The 27,509-nt window shown below is 42.0% G+C and overlaps 1 protein-coding gene across 1 annotated transcript; it reads right to left on the bottom strand.

Moving 5' to 3' along the window:
• On the bottom strand, nucleotides 1–24,090 carry DIPK2B (divergent protein kinase domain 2B). Its single transcript, XM_082219887.1, has 5 exons — nucleotides 23,750–24,090; nucleotides 14,710–14,974; nucleotides 6,242–6,415; nucleotides 3,082–3,370; nucleotides 1–1,377 (listed from the first exon to the last, which is right to left on the bottom strand). The coding sequence occupies exons 1-5, from the start codon at nucleotides 23,983–23,985 to the stop codon at nucleotides 1,037–1,039; spliced, it is 1,305 nt and encodes a 434-aa protein (XP_082076013.1). The 5' UTR covers nucleotides 23,986–24,090; the 3' UTR covers nucleotides 1–1,036.
• Between the last annotated feature and the right edge of the window lie 3,419 nt (nucleotides 24,091–27,509).

Genomic DNA, 27,509 nt, shown 5'->3' with positions numbered 1-27,509 from the left:
TTGTTTTCCAACTCCCTTTATCTCTGCCTCATACCCTATAACTTCTTCTATATTGCTCCATATACCTGGACCACTCCTTCACACATCAAACCATCATCTTGAATAACGCCTTTCTTTATGCATTCACCATCTTCCATTGCCAAGTGACTCTCATTTTTCAAGCCCTTCACCCTATCTCCATCTTCTCCATCTGGGCAAGTACCTCTTGTTATGATCCCATCTCACATTAAATCAATAGTAATCCATTACAGTGGTTGTGATCTTCATCTATCTTTCTAGAAGAGCTGGGGTGTCAGCAAAAGTTCCTTCCCACTCCTGCTGTGAGTGGGCAACCCCTTCAGTTAATGTTCTGTGTCTCTCCACAGAATCCTGGCTCATTTGTCATATGAACAACAAAAAAAAAATGGCTCTGGGTATGAAGATAGAATAAAGAAAGGCAAGATTTCAAGCACATATGATGGAAGAAGGTAAAGCACAGGCAGTTTGCTTGTGGGGCCATGTGTGCCTTTGGCAACTTATACTTTCCCTGCCTTCCCTGACTCAGCCCAGAAGGACAGGGAACGAGGAGCAGAAAGCTTGCAGTTGGAAAGATGGAGCTACCATGGAGAGGGAACAGGGCAGGGATGTCTATGTTGTCCTGAAAGGGACAATTGATTCCATCACCTACAAGTAGTCAGCAAAGTCTGTGCAGCCATAGAGAGCAGCTTCCTAGAAAGAAAGTCACCATTGTAACAATGGCTCGGTTCATCTTTAGCATGCTCTTAAACAACAAGCTTGTGAGATTTGCATTGATCTTGCTGAAGGCATTTGTAAAAGCAAGGTAAACGTGAGACGTTAGATTGTGGTGGTCAATAACAAGGAGCTCGTAGAGGTGCTGTGAACCTTTGAAGAGCAACCCCAACAGGACCACTGAGTTTCATCATGGAATGCTTGCAAAGTGAATGTCTAATGGTGGCAAAATCAGTGTTTCCTGGGTGATTCTATTCTTTTGACTTCAAAGGTAGTAGTAGTAGGTAGATGGCAGCAAGCTTTCCTTTTAGGGTTTATCTCTGTATTTGCAATCAGGATAGCGGTAGGCAAAACGAGGATCACAAGTCTGCAGAGGTTGCAAAATCTCTTCCAGCACTTGAGCTGCCCTGATGACTTCTTGGTCAGTTAGAAAGCTGTCTGCACATCTGCTCAGAGCTCTGTCAATCTTCTCCTGGACAGGAGGCAGAAATTTTTCCTTTAAGAGTTTAGGCAAAAGTTCCTCACAAACCATGATGAGGCTTTGTGTATCCTTGATGGAATTACAGGAGGGAAGCTCAGACTGGCAGTCTGTAACCAGGCAGCTGAATATGTCCTTATGTTCCTCTTGTCCGTCCATCAACTGCTTGCCTAACAGAAAGTAATGAGAAGCTTTGATTATAAACATAAATGAACAAATTCCAGAAGGAGGACCATGTTAGTCTGCATTGCAGCAAAAACAACAAAAGTATTTCAGGGCATCTTAAAGACTAACATTTATTATGGCATAAGCCTCTGATGAAGTGGGCTGTACTTCACGAAGGTTTATGCAGTAATAATTTGTTAATCTTTCAAGTGCCACAATTTTATGTGAGCAAATATTATCTTTATACACCTCAGCATGTTTAAATTTAGATTAGATGGTCAATTGAATTACAAATGGATCAACTTGTCTTGACTGTTCCACAGGGAAAAGGTATGAGCTAGTAGAAGAACAGAAGTTTTATCCTGCCAGGTCCTTGGCACGGTGTGAGACCTCCATCTCTTCCCATCTCCTAAGAACAGGCATAGGCAAACTTGGCCCTCCAGATGTTTTAGGACTACAACTCCCATCATCCTTAGCTAACAAGACCAGTGGTCAGGGATGATGGGAGTTGTAGTCCCAAAACGTCTGGAGGACCAAGTTTGCCTATGCCTGTCTAAGAACAAGGATCTTCCATGATGATGATGATGATGAAGAAGAATTATTTACCCTGCCCATATTACATATTATGTCTGAGAGAATAGTTGTGTCCCAGTCCTCTCCCTAACATGCTATCTTTCCATGTACAGAGACATACTGAGCATTCAGTCATGTGACTCTCCTTGAACTCTGCAATGAGACGGTCCTCTGAAGGACTGTACTGTACATAACGTTTCTCAATTTGGGCTTTGATCTTACATTTTGAAATTAGATCTAAGCTTTGTAGGACTGGGTTTCAGGTAAAAGCTATAAAATGTACAGGAAATGCAAGCATCATCAGTCAAATGGTCTCCCTTTTGTGAAAGCTGCTCAAGGCTGCCTCAGCTGTTTCTAAGAACTTGTGGATGGGGGATCTGTCCTAAGGGGAGCCATCAAGCTGCCCGGCAAACAACAGAGCAGGCATTAACCACAAACCTCTTTTTCTCTCCATATTTCTCCAGAGAAGTTGGGCATACTTTTAATAGATTAAAGTGAATAGCCGGTCCCAGGATCACTTGATGGGCGGGGCAGGTTGCCCATTTTTAAAATGCTGGAACCTGGAGTATCTCTCCTTTAGTTTCCATATTACCCTTGGTAAACTCATGTGCTTTGATTGCTTACTGCCCATATTTATGCTGCTTGTTCTCTCTGATTACCTGTGCTTGTCAGGTGCCCAGGATTGGACCATGTAGAACATTTTCCCCAGTTGCTTTGACTATAGGTTTTTTGTTTTACCATCCATCCTGGCACTTTCCTCAGTTTTTTTCTTCTAGCTGAAAGCTAGCTATTTCTCTTCCTTTTTCCCAAACTTATACGTCTAGTTGTCTTGCTTTGCTTTGGAGCTCTCTGGCTTTGCTTCAGGTGGGTACATGTAGAGTGTGCATGTGCTCATTTTGGTAATCTGACAATTTTCTGCTATGATATGAATGTTCATGTATGTGTGTTTGAGTTATGCTGAATGTGCTAATTTCCAGTTGCCCAGAATCTTATTGGTATACAGATTGTCACCTTTCATTCCTTTTAATTTACTGATCTACCATCAAAAAGCTTGAAGCTAAATATCTATTCCCTCCCGCTCCTGCCTCATCATATCCTCTTGTGACAGATGCTTATTCAAAGATGAAGCTGAGTACCTTCCTGCTTGTCAATGACTCCCAGTGTGCTGGCATCCCGGATAAACAGATGTCCATTGTTGAAAACGCCAAATGTGCCAGCATCGACATGGGTAAAGTAGAATAAATAGTTCAGGTCATTGTTCCTCATGGAATTGATGATAGCAAGGAGCTGAAGAGCTAGGTCTGCTGCCACATCAGAAGATGAGCCATAGAATTCCTTCAAAGGTCTGGTGCTGGTAGTGACTATCAGCCGGCCGCAGGACCCCAAGTATTTTGGAAATGGCCACCCTTCTGCTCCAGGGAAAATCTGTCCAATAGACAAAATGTGTTAGTGCAAATGTGGGACTATTTATGTGATGATGTGAAGGTAAGAATACGCCCCACCTTTTTAAAAGCCCCTTCAATCTTGGCTTAACTTGTGCATTGTTTGGCCCTCCTCACCAGAAGTTCCACCACACCTTTTGAAGAAGTGAGCACTGAAGGATTGCAATGTTTTGTCATATTTTGTTTACTCGAATTCATAACTTCCGAGCAGGTATTTTATGAAGTGTCAAAGCAAACACACTGCAAGAGCATTCACAGCAATTAGGGCTGTCCACAAACAAACCACCCTGTGTCCCTGCTCCAAGGCACCCATATCAGGGCAATATGCTATCCTGGGGGCCACCCATCCCTGATTTGTCCCCGAAACTAAGTCTCCCCATCACCATTTTGTTTAACCCTTAAGACCCTTTTAAACTGTTAGGGCCACAGCACAGCATAAGATTGGATCAGGCATAGGCAAACTTGGCCTTCCAGATGTTTTGGAACTACAACTCCCATCACCCCTGGTCCTGTTAGCTAGGGATGATGGGAGCTGTAGTCCCAAAACATCTGGAAGGCTGAATTTGCCTATGCCTGGATTGGATAGTACAGTTTAACAGCTGTTAAGGAGGAGGATCCAGTCCTATGCAGGATCTATGCCTCAGCTCTACAGCTGTTGATCCTGTAAGTCATCAAGGAGGAAGGAGAGCCACTGCTTGGGCCTACTTTCTTTTGGGAAGGTGCATCCACTGGTCAGTTAAGTTGGCCTATTTCACCTGCTGCCCAGCTCTCCTTTCTGCCTTATGCCCTCCCTCCTTATAGCCACCAGTCACTCTGGGCCAATCCAACCTGACCAGTGGCTATGTGTGCCCAACTCATCTGAGACCCTCCATATATGCCTGATTTGGCTGGGCCCTCAGCCAACCTAGTGCATAGCTCCAATAGCAGTATCCGTCCCACTGCAACAGCAGCATTCATGCAAAAACTGCCAGCCACTTCCAAAATGGTAAAATTTCTTCTCTTGAGGTAGCCAGAATAAAAACCTCCCCTTTCTAGGTCTCCTCTCTTTACTCAGAACAGGCAAACCAATGTCACAGACTCCTCCCAGATATCAAAATGGCTAAGGTGATCAGCCATAAATCAGTGTTCACTGGTAATGGTCAGTAAAAGGAAGATTTTATAAGAAATAAATAGTTGTTCCAATTACCCTGTTAATGAATGCTGATTGATCGCCTCACCCTTTTTGATGGACAGCCACTACCCACCGAAGACTGTGCAACAGGGTTGTCCCTTCTGATACCATGGTTTTGTGTTGACAAAGGTATTCTCAGACACCAACTTAGTGAAGGTACAATGTAAAGTAAAACATAAAGATAAAACATGTATTGTTAAGTTTTGCAATATTCATAAAGGGGGAAAGAAGAAGGAACTATATTAACAGGACTCCCTTCTCCCATATGAACTTGCCGACCTGCTGAAATAAAAAGTTAAGACCAATTTAAGCACACCTTCAACAATCTGGGCTGAAGTTAATGCAAGGGTCAGCTTTAAACTGTTTAATGGCTACTCCAAGGCTTTAGATATACACCCTAAGGAATCATATGAGTCAATAATATGCCCCATTGTATTTAATGGAGTTTTATTATAGGTTAATGCTTGTTTCTACATTTGTAGACATCAAGGAAGAAAAATGTGAATAATCATGATGTGCTTCTTTTGTGAAAACAACAGAGATACACAGCTAGGTGGAAAAGAACCACCACCTCTAGAGTTGTTGCGGCTATGTGCTTTAGCTTGGCAGTAGTGTCCATCTTTTGCATGTGCAAGGCCCCCAGATTCAGTCCTTGACATGACACCCCTACACATGGAGACTCATATCTGCAAAATTCTTCCACTTGGCATCCCAAAGACCTTCATATCATATCAGTCTAGGGTCCATAGTTTTGTGGGATATGAACCATTGGTTTCGTTCACTAGAAGTTGGTCAAATATGCCCATGATTTCCAAAAGTAAAGACTTAATAAAATGGAACATGTTGCCCTCTTAGATTCTTCCAAATATAAAATTGCCAAGTTATGCACCTAATGTTGACTATCAAGATGTTGCATGTAATATATCACTAAGGCCCCACTAAGGCCTCACTAAGGCATCTTAGCAGGATTTCTGATTGCTTAAAAAACACCCTCTCAGCTTAAAATACAGCCCTCTGGTTTTGTATGATGTAGGCTCAAGTTTGATGGACAACACCACTTTGGGACTTCTCTTTTTAGTCTGTGCTGACTTTTTAATTTCTCTTTCTGAATGGCTAGAATGTGCACGTTGGAAACCAGCTGTGTGAATTGGCCTGTGAATTGGCTGGTGTGCATTTTTGTCACTCGGTTCATGTTGCATACTTCAGGGAGTTTAATAATGGCTAATTCAAAGGGTTTGGCTTGCTGTGCCTATATTCAATATGTTGTGTGTATGCACTGAGAGGGTGTGGGTCTGTATGGCTGTTGCTTGAATTGGCCTTCATGATTCTCTTCAGTTCACCAGAACCTGTGTGGTTAAGTACCACACAATTTTGCTCAACAAAATAATACTCCCACCCACTGCCATTTTTCATTTGAGCGCAGCTTCTCAGAGAGGGAGTCACAGTATAGTGTGCATTGATTCCAATTTTACGAGGTTGTTCTTGATCTCTGTCAAGGCAAGTGTCCAGTCCACTTGGCTTGTAAATTTAGGCTCTTGCAGTTCTCTGTGCAGCAGAGTGGCTATGAAACCTACTGATCCCTATTTTCGAACCAAGTTTACTGTAGCTCCAGCTGGTCAAAATGACTTGAACTTAGGTCATGGGGTGGTAATTTACCCCACAGGAAGACAGATGGAGTCGTACCTGTAACATGATGGGATGTGCATTAACTGAGAGTGTGTAGAGGAGGCGCAATTTATCCCGGTCGGTGAAATGGTCCATGTAGACACTACCAGCATCTGCCACTTCAGCATATCGCCGCACTATTCGGTCCAGCAGCCGTTGTGAAGGGCAGCGAAGCATCGGTGTACTCAGACCCTAAAAAGAAGAGAAGGGGAAAGGGTCAGTCTTTTCTCTGCATACTGATTGAATGGGCCTGTGTTTTGTATGTCCCTTTGTATGGTTAGGACCTGACCCTACAAATTACCACTGCTGTATATAATTAAACAGAGCATCTGAAGAAGCAGGTACACATTAAATTCAGTGACCCTGCTTAATTATTTTTTAATTAAAATCATAGCTGAAAAGTGATGTACAAAAGAACCCATATGCACAGGCATGTTTATATAATAGAAATATGAATAAATTGCTTATGATATTTATAATGGATCCATATGAAAATCACATCCCACTGCGCAGTGAAAACTCCCAACAATAGTAGATTTATTTTGAAATAACTAGAGGATATTATTTAGCCATGGGAATTGGGGGCAGATTGGGTACTTGCAGGGGCAGCACACCCCATTTTGCCTCCTGAGGCAAAATGAGAAGGTGCTGTCCTACTGCCACAGCGTCCCTCACTTGGGAAACGGAAAGCAAAAATAGCCTAATAGCTGCAAAGAAGCACTGCCATCGGTTTCATATGTGTTGACATTCGAACGCACAGGTGTCAAAATGCCTCCTGTATCACTTGGATCTGGGGTGCTCCTGACTGGGCAACCCTAGTTCAAAATGTGTCAGCCAAGATACTGTCTGAGACCTACTGCAAAGCTCAAATTAAACCAGCACTAAAAGAACAGCACTAGTTGCCCGTTAGTTTCCAGACAGAATTCAAGGCAGTCGTTCTTAGCTTTAGAATCCTGAATGAACTGGGATCAGGAAATGTCAGGAAAGTGGCATCTGGCATATTCTGAGAACATGAAAATCCCGTAAGGCTTTTGTTGGTGCTACCTGCTGTTTGATACTCTCTTTTGACAAAGACTTGCCAGACTCACGGCCTGTGGTTGTTTCAGTGGCGTAGCGTGGGTTGTCAGCACCCGGGGCAAGGTAAGTAATTTGCGCCCCCTAACCCGTGGATTTGCGCCCCCTAACCCTAACCCCCAGATGTTGCGCCCGGTGCGGCCGGGCCCCCCCTGCACCCCCCACACTATGCCACTGGGTTGTTTAGATGGCTGGTGCAAATGTTTGTTTCAGAGAACCTTTTTATACTGTCACTGATGGCGATTCAGTGTGTATAGATTTGTAATGTTTTTTTGTTTAGATCTGTCATTCCTAAAATTTGATGGCAACACTTAAATATATTTTCATGGTTTTGCAGTTGCTTTTACAACTTGTAGCCTGAGCCAATTAACTGTTTGCTTAGTTGCTAGGGCAGCCCTGGCTTCCTGATCCCCTGGTCTCTGGAATGCACTAGCCGTGGCAAATAGGACTGTTATTGCTGTGGCACTGCCCACCTGGGGACACTCCTAACTATTTAGCTGGAAACTAAGGCCTGGCACCAGAGCTGAGTGCCAAAGGGCAGCATAAGACAGCTGCCCTTTGGTGTAGCTATTTGGAATGACTCAAAGGGATCTACAGGTTAAAGGGGGAGGTTTTCCTATTTGTTAACATTGAAGTTGATGTTGCTTTTTATAACATTTATTGGCCTAGGCCTCCTTCTCATTTTTAGAGAGAATTTTGCTGTGTATGAATGTATTATTGATTTTCCCCTTTTTCTTCTGCAACTGAGCATTAGATGATCGGGTTTTCTTTTCAGTAATTAGCAGCTTAAATCAAATGTCAAAGTTTGTGTAACCAAAACAATTGGCCAGTTGACTGAATAGTTGATATATATTGATTCACTGTAGCAGAACAATAAACTTAATTGATTGAATTTATTGATTTGTTTTGACTTGGTACACACACCTGCTTTATAGTGGAGGGGTGTGTGAAGAAAGGTAGCTACACTTTTCAGTTCAGATCAAATGGCAATTCACTCCCACAGCAGATCTAATTCTAAAAACACTTCTATCATAATATTGCGGGTGGGGGGCTATTTTAAAAGAAAATTTAAATGGTAGCCATTGTCCATCTGCAACACAACTCCTCCCCCCCATTAATATTAGGAAAAAAGACTTAAGATAGTAGGATTGAATTCAATATTAGTCATACTCCAAGTAGGCTCCCTACAATTAATGGACAGGACTAACTTGAGTCCATTGGATATAACTCAAAATGCTAAAAAAGAAAAGCATCCCTCCAAACAAAGAGTCAAAAGAAAAAACTCACATTTTTGATAATTCCAGGCATTAAACACACACGTTTATTTGGAACTGAAATGCAAGTAACATAACCTGGAACTTACTCCTGTATAGGCTGCTGTGTTCCATTCAGAGCTGCATATAAGCACAAAGTTAAATCGAGGTTGTCTCTGGGGCAGGGAAGGCTTTTCAGCAAAGGAGCATTTGTAGTTTGCAATAAAGATTTTCATTGTGACAGACGAAATAATCATTGTGGCAGGCCACTCAATTGATAGCTGGGTCAGACAGGGCAGGCGGTGTAAAGTGAAAAACATTATTTCATGGTCTGTCATTTTGATTCAAGTATGTTAAGGCTTGTCATAATTCTTTGCACTATAAAAGAAAATTACTTGAGCCCAATAACTTCTGTCAAGTCTCCTCTGTATCCAAAACTACATACGGGAAGACACAGCCGTCAAGGGAGTACAACTGCCTTGATGCAGCAGTGGGAGTAAGTGTACTTTAGAGATGCTTTTCTTTGAAATGTGCTATTTGCAGTTGCTTAGCCTGTCAATGAAAGAGGATTACTGGGTTAGGCAAGGGTATCAATGCCTATTTTCTGCTGTGGGTTAAAAAAAACAAAAAACCAACCCATGGGAACAGCCATTCACAGTGCAATCCTAAGAGTACTCCAGACCTTTGAATCAGAATCACAGATTCTGTAGAGTTGGGAGAGATCCAAGGGGTTGTCTCGTCCAGCCCCCTGCAATGCAGGAATTGTTGTTTGAATGGCAGTAGATATCCTTTTTATTTAGAATGAAAGAAAAGGGAAAGAAACACAGTATTCCTAAATGGAGTAACACTGTGTTTGGATTCTCTGATGCAGTTTCCTGGTGCATTCTGGAATACTCTCTCTAGGGAGGTGCACCTGGAGCCATCATTATATATCTTCAGGTGCTGGGCAAAAACCTTCCTTTTTAACCAGGCCTTTGACTCGTAACAATCTATGACCTTTTAGACTGGGTCGTATGTATTAACACCCCCCCCCGGGGTTTTAGTGTACTGGGGGGGGGGTAAGGACTCAGCTAGATTGGTAAAGAAAAAGTGTCATACAGTCAAACCTCGGTTCCCAAATGCTCCCGTTTTGGAACGTTTCAGCTCCTGAATGCCACAAACCCGGAAGTAAGTGTTCTGGTTTTCGAACGTTTTCTGGAAGCCAAACGTCCGATGCGGCTTCCGCTGGAGTGCAGGAAGCTCCTGCAACCAATTGGTTGTCGAACATTTTGGAAGCTGAACAGGCTTCCGGAATGGATTATGTTCAACAACCAAGGTTTGACTGTATATGCATTATAATACTGTGACACCAGGTGGTGGTGTGGAGTTCCGCTTTTGCCAATGTGATTTGTCATACAAAGTTTAAAATGTGTTTAACTGAAACGGTTATTTGATGTGTCCAGATGCAGCCTATGTCTAGTTACCACCTAGCCAGGACTTGTGGCAATGAAGAGACAGGCAGTAGAAGTCACTGCCCAGCCAAATACTCCATGGTTGGCACCCAGCCCAAGTCTTGAGAGACTTCATGAAGTTCCCACAGAACTTCGTCAAGCCTGAAGTAAACAGTATTTCTCGCAGCTTGTATTGAATTTGAATACTTATTCCCACCTGTATCCTTATTGGATTTGAAATTGTTTTTACAAATTATTATTTTTCTTTTGTTTTAATATATGGATTTTTTTTAAAAAAAGGTTTTTACACACACACACACACACACACACACGCATGCACACACAAACACACACACTGTAATTGGTTTTTTTATTGTTGATAGGTTTCTTGTTTTTTGTTTACTGTGAAATTGCTTCAGCATATTTCATGGGAAATGATCCATAAATGGAATTGAATCAATCAAACAAACAAACAAATAATCCCTCTGAGATTACCTGCACTGAGCCTCTGGAACAGAATGGGTTATAAATATAAATAAACATTGGAATAATTTTATTTGGAAGACTGAACTTCAAAATGTGCAATTCCTTTCCCCAGAACATTGACTACACAGCAGTATATTTTGCCAATATTTCGCAAAGGTCTGCTAATATATCCAGTGTTTCAGTACTCATGGTAGTCAAGTAAAATGGTAGCCAAAGCCAGGAAAGAAAAATGAGTGTTGGTAAAAAAAACTGGTCTTCTTCCAACTGGGTATGTAGCATTATTTAGCTGAAATCTAGTGCATATAAATAACTGGGGCAAGTGGAGAAAAAGCTATTGTGCCCACTAAAATGTTATACCAAAATAAAAAAAACCCAAACTTTATCTAGTGTGTGGCTGTCCCCAGTTCTGACTGATTTTTCCGTCTGGCACCATGAGTTTGACTTCCCAGCAAATGTCGAGCCTACTTAGAAGTTCGGCAGACGCCTTCAGCACAGAGAGGAAACTTTAGCCTGTGAGAGAAATTGGCTCAACTCCAACGCTCTAGGGAGTGCTCAAATGGAAAGTACAGTATGCATAAAAGATTTTGCACTCTGGGAGATATTTGTGTGGCACAAGGCAGCCAGCAGAGATTGGGTTTCATCCAAACTGAACAAGGGGAGAGAAGGGAGTAGAGAGAGGGGAGGCACCTCGCTGTGGGAAACTTCTGTCAGAAGCTACTCGGAGCAATGTGAAGCTTGCCCTAGCGTAGAAGGAGGCGGCGAATATATGCCATGCCAGTTTTTGTACTTAAACATTCCTACATTTTCTGAATAAAAAGTTGGCTGTGATCCTCGCGTTAAAGCAATGGAACTTTACTGTTGTGAACCTACATGCTCATAATAGGAAATATTGCTTGCTTGCTAGAGGGGATTCCCCATACTTCTTGCACAGCTGCAGTTCTGTTTTGCCAACAAAGCTCTGGTGACATGTTTCATGCTGCCATCTTGTGGAGTAAGGGAGAGGACCTGTGGGGGCTGGAAATCGAACCGTTTTAAATCTTGGAGTAGCACAGGGGATTTTGAGGGGAAAGGGAAATGTGAGATTCTCGATTAAAGCACTTCTCTGCTCAAGTAGGCAGGTCCTTTTCTTCACAGTGATGCTCTCCTTGATTTACAAGCTGGAAAGATAGAGCTGGCAGTGCAAGCCTACGTTTGCCTGCTCAGAAGTTAGCTCTACTGAGTTGCAGAGGACTACTTCCAGGTAAATGTGTAAAGTGTCAAAGCCTCAGTGTCCATGCTTTTGTTTTGTTCTTCATCTATCTTGTCTTATTTTAATTTGTTGTAGGTGATGAGGCCTCCCTTGTGGGAAATTTGGTTATATTGATATCTCTGTTAGAGCCACTTATCTTTCATTTTAAAAGTTATTTGGCTTGTACATTATATCAGTTGTCTACTTTTCTGATAATAGTAGCACAAATATGGGCTTGCTTATACTTAAGCGTCTTTATGTGGGTCAGACACAGAAGGAGAAAGGGTCAATAAATGACTAAGCTGGCTCAAAAAGTAAAAATAATTTAAAACCCTCTCAGTGGATGTGACATGTATTCGCTGGGTGTCTGGCATACCTCCCTGAGAAGTTTCTCCATACTGCTGCCTATGTCTAGAATGCCCTCCCTCCTGACATCTGGAAGGTAACAGCTGTGTGTGATTCCAGATTTTCTTGGAAATGCACCTGTTTGCTCAAGCTTTCCCTACTACTACTACTACTACTACTTATATACCACCCTATACTCAGAGGTCTCAGGGCAGTTCACAGAACAAAACCAAAATATAAAACCAAAATATATACTAATAAAAATAAAAACAACAACACAATACCCCCCCAAAAAGCCACATTTTAAAAGGGCATAGGATGTCAATCAGATAAACCAAAGGCCTGGTTAAAAAAGGACATTTTTGCCTTGCGCCTAAAGGTGTATAATGAAGGTGCCAGGCAAACTTCCTGGGGGAGGGCATTCCACAGATGAGGAGCCAGCCACTGCCACCCTCTGGACCTCGAGGAGAAGGCACATAAAGAAGGGCCTCAGAAGATTCTGCATTTAATTTTGGTTTTAATCTTTGTAAATCCTTTTCAGTTTGCTTTGTCAATGATAAGTAGTATGCAAATATTATTATTATATTATTAAAATGTCATTTGGAATTTCCCTTGAAAAATTGCTCAGATATTAGAAAGTGAGCTATTTTTTTCTGATCTGGCAAGAGATATTTCTTTTAAATCATGAGAATGTTTGATGGGTGAGGGAGGTTGTAACTTTTCAAAGTCTCATATCAATTTTGTGAGTGGTAAGGTAGGAAGCCATGCCAGTGCCTTTCTTTAACACCTTTGTTTGTACTCTGAGCATCTCCATCACATGATAGAAAACCAGCCTCTGTTTCTTTGAATCTGCCATTGGGCACGCAGGTGGGTGCTGTGGAGCTTGCTCTGTCCTAAGGACTGGAATGTTATTCCTGCCCAAGAACATGCCTAACTGTAGCAGCTCTGCGGGATGAAGAAGGAAAGAACAAAATGGGCCAGCATTTGTGTGACGGAATCAAGTAAGAGACACAAAGTCTCTAAAGAGCCCATCCTATAACCCCCTTTTGGCAAAACATCTCAGTTATTTAAATAGACATTTCCTGCTTTTGAGAATTAGGTGAACCAAAAGCTGTAACACCAGCACCATTTATCTGCTGACCCAATGTGAGAAGGCTCTCTGGTGCAACTAGTGGTCAGCATCTTTCTTTCTCTACAATTCAACAACAACAACAACAAAAACCAGCATCCTGTGTTTGAGGGCAAGATGGCCACTGCTGTATATACACTATATATTTAAAGCATTCACAGTACATTTCCCCCAACAAAGAGTTCTAGGGATCCAATGCCCGATTGCCCAGTGCTGTTGCTTCCATTTTCCTTCCTTCCTTCTTTTTCTCTTCAATGCTGCTGGTATGCTTTGCTGCTGTTTTGTTGTTTGCCTCCCCCCAATTCTTGGCCTTTTGCTCCTGTTCCTTGGAGACAGCAACTGCCCAGCAACTGTCCCCAAACAGCAGGAACTACGGCCAGAAGATGAGATTTATCTCTTCACTCAACCTACGTGACTCAGAAGGAATTCAGTAAAAAGGCCAACAGGCTTCCTCTCGCATGACATGCATCACTATAGTTGGGTGAGAGAGATGAAAGATACTTCAGAGTGCTGGGCTGGTGCCTGCCTCTGGGCATGAGGCCACCAGAGAGTGTCTGATACTCTAGGAGGATAGCAAGTTTCTTCTGTAGGGTAGCTGTGTCTGCAAGAATCTGGGGGGGGGGGGAGAGGACGACCCAACACTGCCCTACCTTGACACGACGCACCCACAGACATTGGCATCAGCTGAGCAGCAGGTGATGCTTTGGTTGCCCTTTAAGAAACTCACTGGCACCAACACCTAGCAGGGATGGGTCTAAAGAGTAAAGATCAGGTTGCTACTTTTGCTGAAGCTTCTTATGCAATAGGCGTTTTCTCCCAGATTGGAAGAGACCAGTCACCAGCTTGTTCCAACATGCCTGGTCCAAATTCATAACCCTGTCACCCCACATTAGCTTATGCAGTTTAGGAGGTAAGCACTGAACAATGGCTAGCCTTCAAAGATGGAAGTTGGTGGGAACGTTAAGAGGAAGTAACAAAAACAAAAGCAAATCCATGGCATATTGCAGTCCATGGGAACTTATGTCATAATAAATTTGTTCATCTCTAAGGGACTGCCAAACTCTTGCTTGATTTTCCATACCATACAGATTCAAGAGGCTAAGGTGAATAATTATTTTCTGACGTGTTTGCAGTTTGCGTGCAGATAACATGTTCGGACAGTGTGTGTGCGTGAAGAGAATCTTTTCTTGATTTGGTTACTGATCAGGTACAGAGGTGTGGCAAGATTTTCTTCACTTCTTTGCACAATATTATGGATGGCTTTTACTGAGTGGTGGCATGCACCCCATCCATATGTTAACTTTAGTTTCAGGTGTGGCTGTGGTGTGCATATGGCTTCCTTCTGTATCCAAGTAGTGAAGAAAACTAGTAGAAACTGAGCCAGATCCAGCAAATTACAAGTGATTTCTTTGTGATGTGTGGTGTGTGTGTGTTGGGGTGGGGTGTATATGAGAGAACCAGATCCCATAAAAATAAAACACTTTACTCCTGTTAAACACTCTGTTGTGTAAATTCCATATCTCAGGGCCCTGTATACCAACCTGGACCAGGTTAGGGGTGAGACGTTTTGTTTTTAGCCATTTCTGGAATCTCTCTGTTTTCCACAAGACTCGCTCGATGCTGCAGCTTTTTGTGTGGGTAAGAAAAGTGCAAATCCTCTTGTCTGCTTGGTCGTGCTGGTATTTTGTGGTTAATCTGGAGAGATCCACTGGCCGCCAACTTATGGTGTCATCTGAGTAGTTCCCAGAGTAGTAGGAGAGGTAGTTGGGAGGGAGTTTTAAACTGGAAGAAAGCCAGCTGTCAAACCTGCCATCAAATCAAGACATGCAATGTTGTTAATCTACCTTAGCACAGCTAAGCACCAGCAGACCGCAGTGCCTGCCAAATTCTCACATTTCCAGGTAGGATTCCAAAACAAATCTATAAGGTGGCTAAGTAGTATCCACTCTTTATTAGGGCACAAAGCCTTTATCAAGCAGGCTCTATTCTTTGAAAATGGATAAAGCTATCACTTATTCCCCCTCCACTCCAATTCCACACAATAATATCCAGGAGTGAAGTTAAATTGGAAAGCAGCCACAGAAGGGGTGCTTATAAAACAAACCGAAGAAATAACTATAACATCTAAATGTCTGTTGTTGTAATAATAATATATTTACATACCCCTTGATATGAAAAACTCCTAGTTTACATAAAGCACAATAAGATTCTTTTTTTTAAAAAAATCTATATACTGCATATAACCAAAATGCATCGGTAAAAGCAGAGACATCATCAATAAAACATTCAGTTATATATCAACAACAAAACAGAGCAGTGTGGTGAATCTTATAGGCCAGGGAGGAACCTGCTTAAATTGATGGGTCTTCCAGAGGTGTTTAAAGCTTGCTACATGGCGCTGTGAGTTAAACCACAGAACCTAGGGCTTGCCGATCAGAAGGTCGGCAGTTTGAATCCCCATGATGGGTGAGCTCCCGTTGTTCGGTCCCTGCTCCTGCCAACCTAGCAGTTTGAAAGCACGAAGTGCAAGTAGATAAATAGGTACCGCTCCGGCAGGAAGGTAAACGGCGTTTCTGGCATTACTCTGGTTCTCCAGAAGCGGCTTAGTCATGCTGGTCACATGACCCGGAAGCTGTCTGCGAACAAACGGCGGCTCCCTCGGCCAGTAAAGCGAGATGAGCGCCGCAACCCCAGAGTCATCCGCGACTGGACTTAACGGTCAGGGTTCCCTTTACCTTTACTATTTCTGCCTCAAAAACAATACTAGGAGGGCTGTTTCTGAGCGTAGATGGAAGACTAACCATTGGCCTTGACTGGGGCCAGTGGTCAAGATAAAGGCATTCAGTCAGTAACACTTCCTAATACAAATCTGACAATGATGATAATAATTGGGCACAAGAAACAGACACTAAGTTCCTTTGTGCAATTGAAAAGGGAGAACCGCCTATGTCTTCATAGAATCATAAATCATAGAATTGTAGAGTTGGAAGAGGGACCCCAAGGGTCATAGAATCATAGAATCATAGAATCATAGAGTTGGAAGAGACCACAAGGGCCATCGAGTCCAACCCCCTGCCAAGCAGGAATCTCAGCTAAAGCATCCATGACAGATGGCCACCCAACCTCTGCTTAAATACTTCCAAAGAAGGAGAGTCCACAACCTCCTGAGGGAGACTGCAAAATACCTAGACAACTGGAAACAGTCAAATGCTCAGCTAATATTTGTGACATTCACTCAGATGTAGTTCACAACAACACACTTTTTGGCCTTATACACATGTTATTTCTGAGGCTTTCCTCTCTCATTTGCTATTGTTTATGAGAGGGAGCCTTCTCCTTTTTTTCTACTTTTCCTGAGGAAGTAAATGGAGCCAATTCAGGGTTCTCTTGTTTCATTATGCCCCTCAATCAGTTGTGTGCATGTACACAAACACTTTCTTCTCTCTCCTACAAGAATATAAGAATTATTCTTTGTTATTACAATTTATCCCATTTTTATCGCACCCTGCCTCCCAAAGGAGCCCGGGGCAGCAGATGCATAGATAAAACATTCAAATAATGTTGACTCCTCATGAACTTCTTCTTTATTTAGTCTAATGGCAGGCATTCAAGAAAATTTCCCAATTGTTCCAATTTTCCATGTGAATGTAGAAAAAATATCCTTATCTAACCCCATCATGAATTTAATGTTAATCATTGAGAGCTGAAGACAGTCTGGCAAGATTGTTTGGGTTACAGCTGGGTTAGAATGCAAGCTCATGCAGATCCATCAACAAAACAAAACTGGATTCCATGCTTTAAAACTTGCCTCCCTCCCCCTTGCATAAATTTAATTTTTAGAATGCACATGCATATCTTCCTTTGGATCTTGAGAAACTGGATCTTGAGAGATGTATACAGTTTAGGCACAGAATCCCTTGCTTTAAAAACAATTCTAGCAGAATCCCTTCGGAGTGTGTGGTTTGAGCATGAGTATCTTAAAATTGATTTCATTTCTCCTTTACAAAACTGACTGAAATCTAAACCTTTATCTCCTCTGAGTTTAGGAGTATGTTGAATTGGCAAGTTAGATTTGTGGATGATCACAGAGACAGTGTAATCCTCTGCATGTTTGCTCAGAAGTAAGTCCCATTGGAGCCTACTCGTGGAACACAGGGAATCATTGTGGTGTAGGAGGTAGACGACTTACCTTCAACTATGAAGACCTGTATTCACATCCCAAATTAGCTATGTAACTGACTGAGTGCCCTTGGGCTAGTCACTATCGCTCAGCCTAGAATACCCCACATGCAAGATGACAGGATAAAATGGGGAGGAACCATTTATGCCACCTTCAGCACCTTACATGGCCTGACTTGCAAGGAATCTACCACAGCCTTAAACAGAAATAATGACTGCTCCCCACATCAAATGAGGGGCGTTTTTTGCATGGTCGCACGTAGCACCCCCCCCCCGATCCTACGTGGCTCCATAAAATACAACCTGGCTTTGCCCCCTCCTACGCTGGATACCTGGAGGTTCCTGCCTAACCTCAGTTAACCAATCCCAGTGGTGGTGGGGGCGTTTCCAGGAGAGTTGGCCAGGTAGGGTGGGACCACCCTGCCCACACAATAGAGGGTGGAACTTACCTGGGAGTCCTCAGTCGGCTCCAGAGCTTCTCCCACCCTGCCCTCTCTCAGTTATGCCTTCTTTTGCAGGTTAACCTCTTCTCCACAGGTATGCGGACGCTGCTACCTCATTGGTTGCTGTTAAAGGACCCAGAAGGAATTTCCCTGCATTGACAGGTTTTGCCTTCCCCGTAGCAAAACGTCACAACTTTGGCGGTTTCAGGCCTTGGGCGGAATCCTTTAGTCTATCTTCCCTAAATGGGGGGGGGGGGATGAAGCGGCGACCCATGCCACCCCTGTGGCAGCGATCCCAGGGCTCCTCGTTAAAGGGGTTGCATGAAATTAGAATGCAGAACTCCCACAATTTTCTGGATTAATGGGGTTGCCACTTGATCCCCCCCCCCCCGGAGCCAAATAATCCAGAAATGAGTGCTAGACTTCCACTAGCTTTTCAGCAGTGGCTTTTTCATATCATGTGAAAGATCACATAAAATGTGGAAGTTAACAGGTAGCTTCATGAAAGCAAAATAAAGTGCTGTCTGAATGCAACCTGTTAAATGAGGAGTAATTCTTAGATATTCAGCACTGACTCTGCTCCTTTCACTTTGACAGCAACCTGACATGGAGAATTTTTGAAAAGTGATGCTTTGCCTAACTTGGTGTGGAGTTACAAAGATGGGAAGAGCTTTGCCTGCTACATTTGTGCACCTCAGGAACAAGCGCAGGAGGGAGCAAAAACAATCTGGGCAGCAGTCTTAATGTCAGTTTTGAGAATTCAAAGTTGTGTTTCATTTCAGGACCCAGGAAATCTGAGAGGCATTTTTACTTTATTTTAATATCTGATTGTTGCTCATGCAAGGGAGACAGAGGAGACATTTGCAATGCCAATGGACATTATGGTTAATACAGGATTCACATTTTCATGTCTAAACCTAATGAAGCAATAGCGTCTTTAAGCATATGTAAAAATGCCTATAGGTATATATTGGGAGGCGGGGGCGGACTTTTAAGTGGCCCTTAAATAAGAGTCAATGTGGTCTACAGCAACAGCAGGCACTGTAACTCTCCAATAGTTAGACTTAAGCCCTAAAGGCACACCTTCCATTGTCTCCTCAGACAGATAAATGCCAACAGGGACAGGTCCAAGGGGCTAATTTGGTATTGAGAGAGTGGTGCTGAGGTGAAGTCCCCTGTTCTGCCATGAAACAAGATGCAGCCTCCTTCTTGGCCTAAGTTCTCCAACTATGAAATGGGAATTTCCAAGGCAAGCCTAACAGAGTTCCTTTGAGGACAAACTTTATGAAGGTTTTGAAGTGGTTTGTATGCAAGTGATTCATAATTGCCATTGTTCATTGCAATCAATTAAAACTGCTGCATCCTATCATTAACACTCAGTACCAACAAGAACATAAATTAACCCAAACGGATGTCTTCATCCGGAAACCTGCAGGGCAAAGGTAAAAATCTCTGGGAACATGACTCTATCTGCATTTAACCAGTTCACCAATGACCTGACATGCTTTGTAAATGCTTATCATGGGTGTTGCCAGAATAGCAGCTCACTCTTACATCAAGTTATTTAATCTCAGGCTTTAAAAGCAATATTACCACATAGACCAGAACTCATTACTCAACAGGGTGGGGAGCTAGTAATTCCATTTTGCTAATGAGAGTTAATCCAGACAAAGATAAGAAAAGAGGAGTAGCGTGAAGTTGCATGATAGCAGAACAGGTATGAATTACCACTTCTTAGAATGAATGATACGTTTCATTCAGAATGGTTTTGATATACTCAGAATCAGCAGAATCTACTACAGCCTGAAGTGAAATAAATAAAGCATACCTATGGTCCACCCATGATGGATTTCTCCTTTGGGGGGGGGGATTCAGCATCTCCCTTCCCCACCCCTGCACCTGTCACGGTAGCTGTTTGCTATTAAACCCTTCCATCCAGTGAAGAAGCTGTAGCAAAGGGCTAATCAGAATGAGCAAATTAAGACCATGAGCTGCAAAAAACTGCATAACAGGGACCATCAATGTGGCACCCTTCAGATGTTGCAGACTACAACTCCCAGCATCCCTAGCCATTGAGCATGCTGGCTGTGTTGAAGGGAGTTAGAATCCAGCATACCATGGGCACACTCATTTTATGTGGAGTACAGTGGTGCCTCGCAAGACAAAATTAATTCGTTCCGCGAGTTTTTTCGTCTAGCGAATTTTTCGTCTTGCGAAGCACGGTGTCGGAAAAGTTTTGGAAAAGCTTCAAAAATCATCAAAAACCTCAAAAAAGGCTACCACACAGCGTTCTATGAGTTGCTCCTCAAAGTCAAGTCGCAACTGTATTAACAGTGTTAAGAAAAAGGAAACACGTTTTTGACGTTTTTGTCTTGCGAAGCAAGCCCATAGGGAAATTCGTCTTGCGAAGCAGCTCAAAAACCGCAAAACCCTTTCGTCTAGCGAGTTTTTTGTCTTGCAAGGCATTCGTCTTGCGGGGCACCACTGTACTGGCTACACTTATTAGGTTGACTGGCAGTGCAAGCAGGCAAGTTGTCTTTCAGGAAAGCTTATTTATCATTAGGAGAGCATTAATAAATCCCTGCTAAGTTGTTTCTGAGGTAATTCAGTGTGAATGATGACTATTTTAAAAACTACTGGTCTGCACTTTAATTAACAGGGTCCCATAAGTATCCTCTTAGTGACAAATAATATATCAGCTCTCCAGTTTCTCCTCTTCATCCAAATACTCCCTTGGGTCTGCCTAACTGCTAGTCAACGCTGCCAGGAAAGGTGCCCACCTTCCTCAGCCATAAAGAGAAACAGGATGGGGTGGGGTGGGTGATGTGGCGATGGAGAGATTTAGGTTAGCTTGTGCCCAAGACACTGATTCTGTTGTTGTTCTTCTTCTTCTTCTTTTGAATCTGCTCTTCTGTATATTTTCCTTTATGTGGAGCACTTACTCTCCAGACATTATACATATTATGCAGAGCCAAACCATAATATAGAAAACTTTGCCCTTTAAGGTTTGTTTGCCCACCTCCTTGGCAACTGTCCACCAGCTGGTGAAAACCTTTCAGGAGATAACGTTGTATATGATGAACGTTGTTTGTGGTTTATGTCTGCTGGGTCTGCTTTCATTCATAGATAGATATTGTTTTGTATTGTGTTTTATTATGGGGATGATGTATTTTAGTTGTTGTAAGCTACTCTGCAAAAGCACTAGAAGGGGTGGGTTATGTGTCACTAAATCAACAAATAAGTCCAGTTTGTCTCCAAATTCACACCAGACCAAGAGTGGACGAAGACCTAGCCTTGACTCCTGAGTGGTTCTTAATGAACTCTTTACTTTCTCTCCCATGTATATATTAGCAAAAATATGCAGGCTGTAGATATTCTGTACATTGCCAGGGTTCTTGCAATCTATAGGTCTGTCCTCTAGAGTCATGACCCACCTGTCATAATGATAGGCATTTTAGTGGTTTAAATATAAATGTAAAACGCGAAATGAGTCTTTTATAGCAACTCCACCAATGCTTTTTATTACTTTAGTGAAGTATATTTTATATAGAAGCAGATACCCAAAAATGTAATTTGACTCTGTTTGGTGTAATAGTAATAATATAGCTAGTGGTGCATTAAAACTATAATTTATTAATATAGCAATTTTTTCACCACCATGCTGCCAATTCCTTAAAAGCACCTTTCCGTATATAAATCATATTAGAAGAGAGTGAACTCATCCCTTTTAAAACTCTTTACCTGCTGTCATCTACCTTAATAACTTTTATCTTGGCTATCTCTGCTTTGTGAATCTGAAATAGATCTAATGATTATGATAATGGTTTGTGTAGATGTTTTACTCTCACTAGAAGAATATTTATGTTTGACAATTGTCCTGACATGCTTAACAAAATCCTGGCAAGATGAAAATGCTTGAGCCTCGTTCATGCTTCAGTCAATTTTGATAATGTAAAGAAAAATAAATCCTTCGGCACAGCCCACCTAAAGTAGAGCTCTTATTATGAGCTGGGTTTGACATTTTGAAGGGCTATGCAGCCTGAACCCTGCTTACTCCTCCTCCTCCTGCTGTATATTCTGAGGTGAGGCCCTGTTTTGCATGCCACCACCATCAGAGGGTCAGCAGTTGGCTGAAAGAACCCAAGCCTTCTCTGCAGCTGGTGTCCTCCTGACTTTTAGAAGGTTAGAAACTATTTATTCAGGAAAGGCATTTGCATCTGGTAGGTAAATATACAAGGACACAGGTGGCGCTGTGGTCTAAACCACAGAGCCTAGGGCTTGCCGATCGGAAGGTCGGTGGTTCGAATCCCTGTGATGGGGTGAGCTCCTGTTGCTTGGTTCCTGCTCCTGCCCACCTAGTAGTTTGAAAGCACATCAAAGTGCAAGTAGATAAATAGGCGGGAAGGTGCACTGCTCTGGTTTTGCCAGAAGCAGCTTAGTCATGCTGTCCACATGACCCGGAAAAACTGTCTGCGGACAAACGTTGGCTCCCTCGGCCAGTAAAGCGAGATGAGCACCGCAACCCCAGAGTCGTCCACGACGGACTTAACGGTCAGGGGTCCCTTTACCTTTAGGCAAATATAATGAATTTATTTAGCAGCTCTGGTGCTACTTGGGGTTTCTGGTGATGGTATACTGGAATTCTAATATTTTGGCCTATATTGTGTTTTTTTTAAAAAAACAAAACAAAACCCAAGACCAGAATGAAGCTGTGAGCTCCTCTAGAGCCTATGTGGAGCTAACAAGAATAAAAATGAATTTAACGTTGCTACAACCGGTCACATGAATTCTATTTTTAACACCTTTCCTGGTGTGAATGAAGTGCAGCAGATTCACTCTACACAGCAAAGATGTATTTATGCACATTCTAGGTGGTGGTTGCACTCATATTTTAAAATGTAGCAGTTAAAATTTATTCCTTGCTTACTTCTTTACCTGACATTTGGCACCTGAGATGTGTTTGTTAGGATCTTATTCTCTCGATTGCAATCTGTTTTAACTGTATTTAAAACAGCATTTGTTTTCAATAATTTATATGTAATTGTTGTAACCCACCCTGGGACGTCGTGGTGAAGGGAGGGGGTAAGAAATATATTATTATTATTATTATTATTATTATTATTATTATTATTATTATTATTTCAGAAGCAACTTTTAAAGAGCTGCCTATAAGCAAAGAGCTCCTGAAAATGGTATTGGTGCAAAATGATTCTGAGACAGGCTAGTCATTTGACAACTTACAACTTAACAGTGGAGATTTCAAGGGGTCAAAAAATGTACTGTGCTATATTAGATGTACTATGCTATATTAGAAGTAAAAAAACTTGTTTTGATGAATTGGAAGAGCTGCAAAAAGATTCCATTGAGCACATGGATTGATAATATGGACAGATTAACTACATATGAACGAACTGCATGTTGACGCAAAATAAGAATGGATAAATATGAAGAAATCTGGAACGAATATTTAAGAGATAAGGCGGATAGTGGTGGGAGGTAGAGGGAGGAGAGAGAGGTGGGAAGATACTGTATAAAAACGTGTAGTCATAGGTATATCAGTGTATCCAAATCAGAATTGTCAAATTGTGTTATTACTGTTATCATGGTTTTTGTTGTATGTGTCTTTTGCAGTTGATGTTTGTATTGAAAAATTGATTAAATAAATTTTAAAAAAAGAGAGAATGCATGCATTGAGTTCAGTGAGATTTACTTCCAAGTAAGTGGGCATAGGATTGCACTACAAATTACGCAGGGTGACGATGTGGGGATTTACTATGATGGCTGTAAAGGTAATATTCACTACTGACAAGTACACATACAGCAGATATGAACTAGTGACAAATTACATGCTTCAGCTCATCCTCCCAGTGCCCACCACCCCAAGCAGTTGGCAATATTAATAGAGCTAGACTTCCACTTCCCTTCGTCCCCACCCCAAACATGGTACGGAGAGTCTGACCTTATTTCTTCTTTAAAGAACTTCTTGCAAATGGATGTTCCAATGCAGGCATTGCATTTATCAAGTCCCAAAAAAGTTCGGCCAAAACTGTAGCTGAGTTTGACCCGGGGACCTGCAGATGGGGAAACGGTTGCTGCTAAGAAAGTGCTGCAGTTCAGACTCAAGCACAGAAGAGGCAACAGCTTGACCACACATTTAGAGCAAAGGCGATGCAGCCAAGGCCTCATTGCTAGCATCTGCCACTCCTAACTAGCTTCTGATGGTCTCCGATTTCGACTGAACAACATTTTATTCAAGTGGAGAGTTTTGGCCCAAGAGACTTTGAGCTCTCTTATCTTGCCAGCTGGTTGGTGGCTTCAGAGGATCGGTGGGAAGGAGCATGGACTGGGGTGGGCACAAGGAAATACATGAGGATGCAGATAACTTTTGTTGCTATAGTTACCTTTCCTCTGCTAGGAGCAGCTGTTGACCCACCCATCGCCAAACACAGAATGCAATGAAAGCTTTGCTCATCATAGTGTTGATGGGGGACAAACGAAGGATATCCTGTTGAAGGAGCACAAAGTATTCATCGTGAAATCCAACAGGAACTGCTTCTGATAACATGATAACAGACAACAATTATGCTTAGGGCATGTGTAGAATGAAAAATTAATCTTTAGCACTATTTATATTAAAATGCAGACCATCAGATTGCTAAGTTGTTTGTAAGTCCATTTCATTCATATTTGTTTCTCTAATAACTGAATTTATGTCTTTTTTGCCAATGGTAAACACTTTCCTTTAAAACACTGGTGTGGCTTGGTCAGTCATGTACCTTCCAGTTGCTGGCCCACATGCTTTCCAATTTTATTGCTAAAAATATTGTCATTCCTTCTCTTCCTTCTTTCCAAAGCTGAGTATAAGTTCTAGAAAAACTTTGGGAACAAATTATGTAGTTTCCTACCAAATACATGGGAAGGCATAAAAAGTAAGGAGGTATATTTAAGAAGAGCTGTACAACTAAAGTATATAGGCCATGTTCAGCACCTAAGGTCTATGTTAAAGAAATATACTTTAAAAAGAGAGAGATTGAAGTTCATTGTGTCTTTTATTGTATCTGTTATGGGGAAATAACCACGCAGAGTCAGTTCACTGGAGCTCTCCTTGGGGTGATAGGGAAAATGCATGGGCCACCAGCTTGCTGCTGCCACCATGCATTTGCTTCAGGGAGTCAAGTACATTATGCTCCTTTCATATTTGTTTAGACTTTATTGCTTGCACAGTCAGCCTAGATAGGGACCCAGTCAATTTGCATGGATTACAGTCAGTTGTGGCTTTGGGATGCTGATGGGAGAAACTTTACAGCTTTTATAACAGTCATCTCAAATCTGACGTAATAGCTGGTGACTGTCAGCTCCCTGGCTTAAAATGTTGTTGTGAGTCGAGACCCCGCTTTGTGATGAAATAAGACACATGGACACAAGTATTTTAGGTTAATGGGCTAAAAAAGGCCACAACTTTATTGGTTACAGAATGTGAGTGGTATTGGCTTAGGCACTGGATCTGAACAGACGATACTTGACTCCTGCCCGCCCTGCAGGGAGTCACACAAGGGTTAACAACCTGTAGGGGGAACTTGTTGATGTGAATCAACTGGAAACTTTCCCCTAGAGTCACCGGAGGGTCGTGCCATGGCCCTAGCCACCACCAGGGCATCGGACAGGAACCACAATCGTCGGATTCCTTTAACCCTTCAAGGGGAGGGGTAGGTGATGGCCACAACCTCCCCTCCAACACACATTTGCAATGCCTAACTGCCAAACCTTACAAAGTTGTGACAATTTGCTACGAGGTAGGCGAAAAACCAAGTGGCTGGAGCCAATCTGCCAAGTGGAAAAAAATCCTACCAGGCCCCTTGGACAACCAAGGTGACCAACCGAGGTCCATAGCAAGGTTCACCATAAAATTAAGATTAAAATGCTGCTGTCCAAATATATTATGTTTCTCTGCTCCACTTTCTTGTTGTCTTAGATGTTGTCCATCACGTTGATTTTATTACAAAGAAAGGTTAAACATGCAACATTGTCAAATATATTTCAGTGACTGACAGCAACTCCACCTACTAGTCTAACAGAAACAACAGCTCCACACATAGTTATTAAATCCCTGAGGCTGCAACCCTAAGGCCACTTACACAAGGAGTAAGTCCCAATGAAATCTGTGAGGCTTCTATGTAGACATATATTAAATAGTGCACTGGAGTGGGGTAGTTCTATTGGGGAGGGAGGGCAACTCACACTTTCCATTGCAAGCAGCAGCAAAAGATGACATTGAGAGACACATCCCATAAGTGAAGATAGGCATGAGTTTCTGCCCAGATTGCAAAAAGCAGGTTTCTGTTGCATGTGAATTCTGTCCTGTCAGCATCAAGGATGGCATGCCATTGCATGTAAATTTCTGGTCTCTACGATCTTTAGAGGCTCATTTACCATGCCACACTGAGGTGCAGCGTGATATAGGGTCTTTTTGGTGGTTGCACCTCCCCAGAAAGAAGTCCTCCCTAAAAGGCTTGTCTGGACCTTTCTTTTATGTTTTTCTTGGCGCCTTTCAATCTTATTAGACCTTTTAGCTGCTACTACTACTATTTATTATTATTATTATTATTATTATTATTATTATTATTATTATTAATTCTGCAAAATGTTGTGTTACCTCTATATCTAGATCTGAAGCTGCTTTTATATTTTTTAATGATTTTTATTTTACTTTCTGTGTTTGTTGTCTTTGATTGTTAGCCACCCGGAGGACTTTGTTTAAGGGCAGGATATAAATATTTTAAATAAATATGTGCCGTCAAAGCAGCTAACAAATAGGACCCTGCAAACAAACAAGAGCAAAAGGAAGCAAAATAGCAGAGGGTCATATTTCTAGGAACACAAAGCATTTTTGTTTTTTAAAAATGCAAGGTACATGATTCCAGAGGAAAAGATGCTTCCTCGGTGTTTTTCTTGGCACTATAGGCTCAGCTGTGGGCCAGCAGTTGTTCAAAAGATTTCCACATGCTTACAGTTTTTCCTCCATGGCTTAACTATGGGCATATAACACTGGCAGACTGAGGTGTTCTTTAGGTATTTAGCTGCTTTTCCATGGGTTCCTCTCACAGCACTAATTAATATTTTATTGTGTTGTTGTTGTTGCTGCTGCTTTAAAAGACTCTGAACAAATAGCACTACAACCTGGAAAGGGAAGGAATTCATTGAAAATGAAGGCCATTACAAAAAGGTGGTGGCAAGTTAAAAAATAAAAGTGGAAGGGAAAGAAAAGGTAAGAGAGGTAGGTGCAATGGAAACCAGAAATAATAATAATAAAAAATTAGTGGTATTTAAGGCCACAGCTCACAACAAGACATAAAGCTATTTAAAATCCAGTAACAGTTTTAAAAAGAATAAAACAGCATTAAAACAGTTGCAAGGAGTAAAAACAGCTTGAAGCAGCATTATTTTGATTTTTGGGCTTGGTAGGGGAAGCTTCTTATTGCTTGATGCTGCAATCCTGTGCATGCTTCTTTCCGAATACATGCCACTTCATACAGTGGGACTTGGCTTCTGAGTAAGCATTCGTAATGTTGCACCATTATTATTTTTTTATAGGTTGTGTAAATAATCACCTGTGATGATGAAGCTTATATAAACATTTCTTCATACTTGGCCTTGATAAGTTTCTGATTTCACACTATGATTGTATGCTATTCTCGCCTCTGTTTGTTTGTTTGTTTGCA

This window comes from Podarcis vaucheri (assembly GCF_965113315.1).
Source record: "Podarcis vaucheri genome assembly, chromosome: 4".
Lineage (NCBI taxonomy): Eukaryota > Metazoa > Chordata > Lepidosauria > Squamata > Lacertidae > Podarcis > Podarcis vaucheri.
The sequence above is the reverse complement of the archived record's forward strand: the minus strand, read 5'-3'. Positions and strand labels throughout refer to the sequence as shown.

Coding starts and splice junctions, on each gene's coding strand:
- DIPK2B (XM_082219887.1), bottom strand. CDS start 23,985: ATGCTAGCAATGAGGCCTTGGCTGCATCGCCTTTGCTCTAAATGTGTG. Junction 6,416..14,709: donor TCACCCCTAACCTGGTCCAG/GTTGGTATACAG, acceptor TCTTCTTTTTAG/GGTCTGAGTACACCGATGCT. Junction 3,371..6,241: donor CACATCCCATCATGTTACAG/GTACGACTCCAT, acceptor TCTATTGGACAG/ATTTTCCCTGGAGCAGAAGG.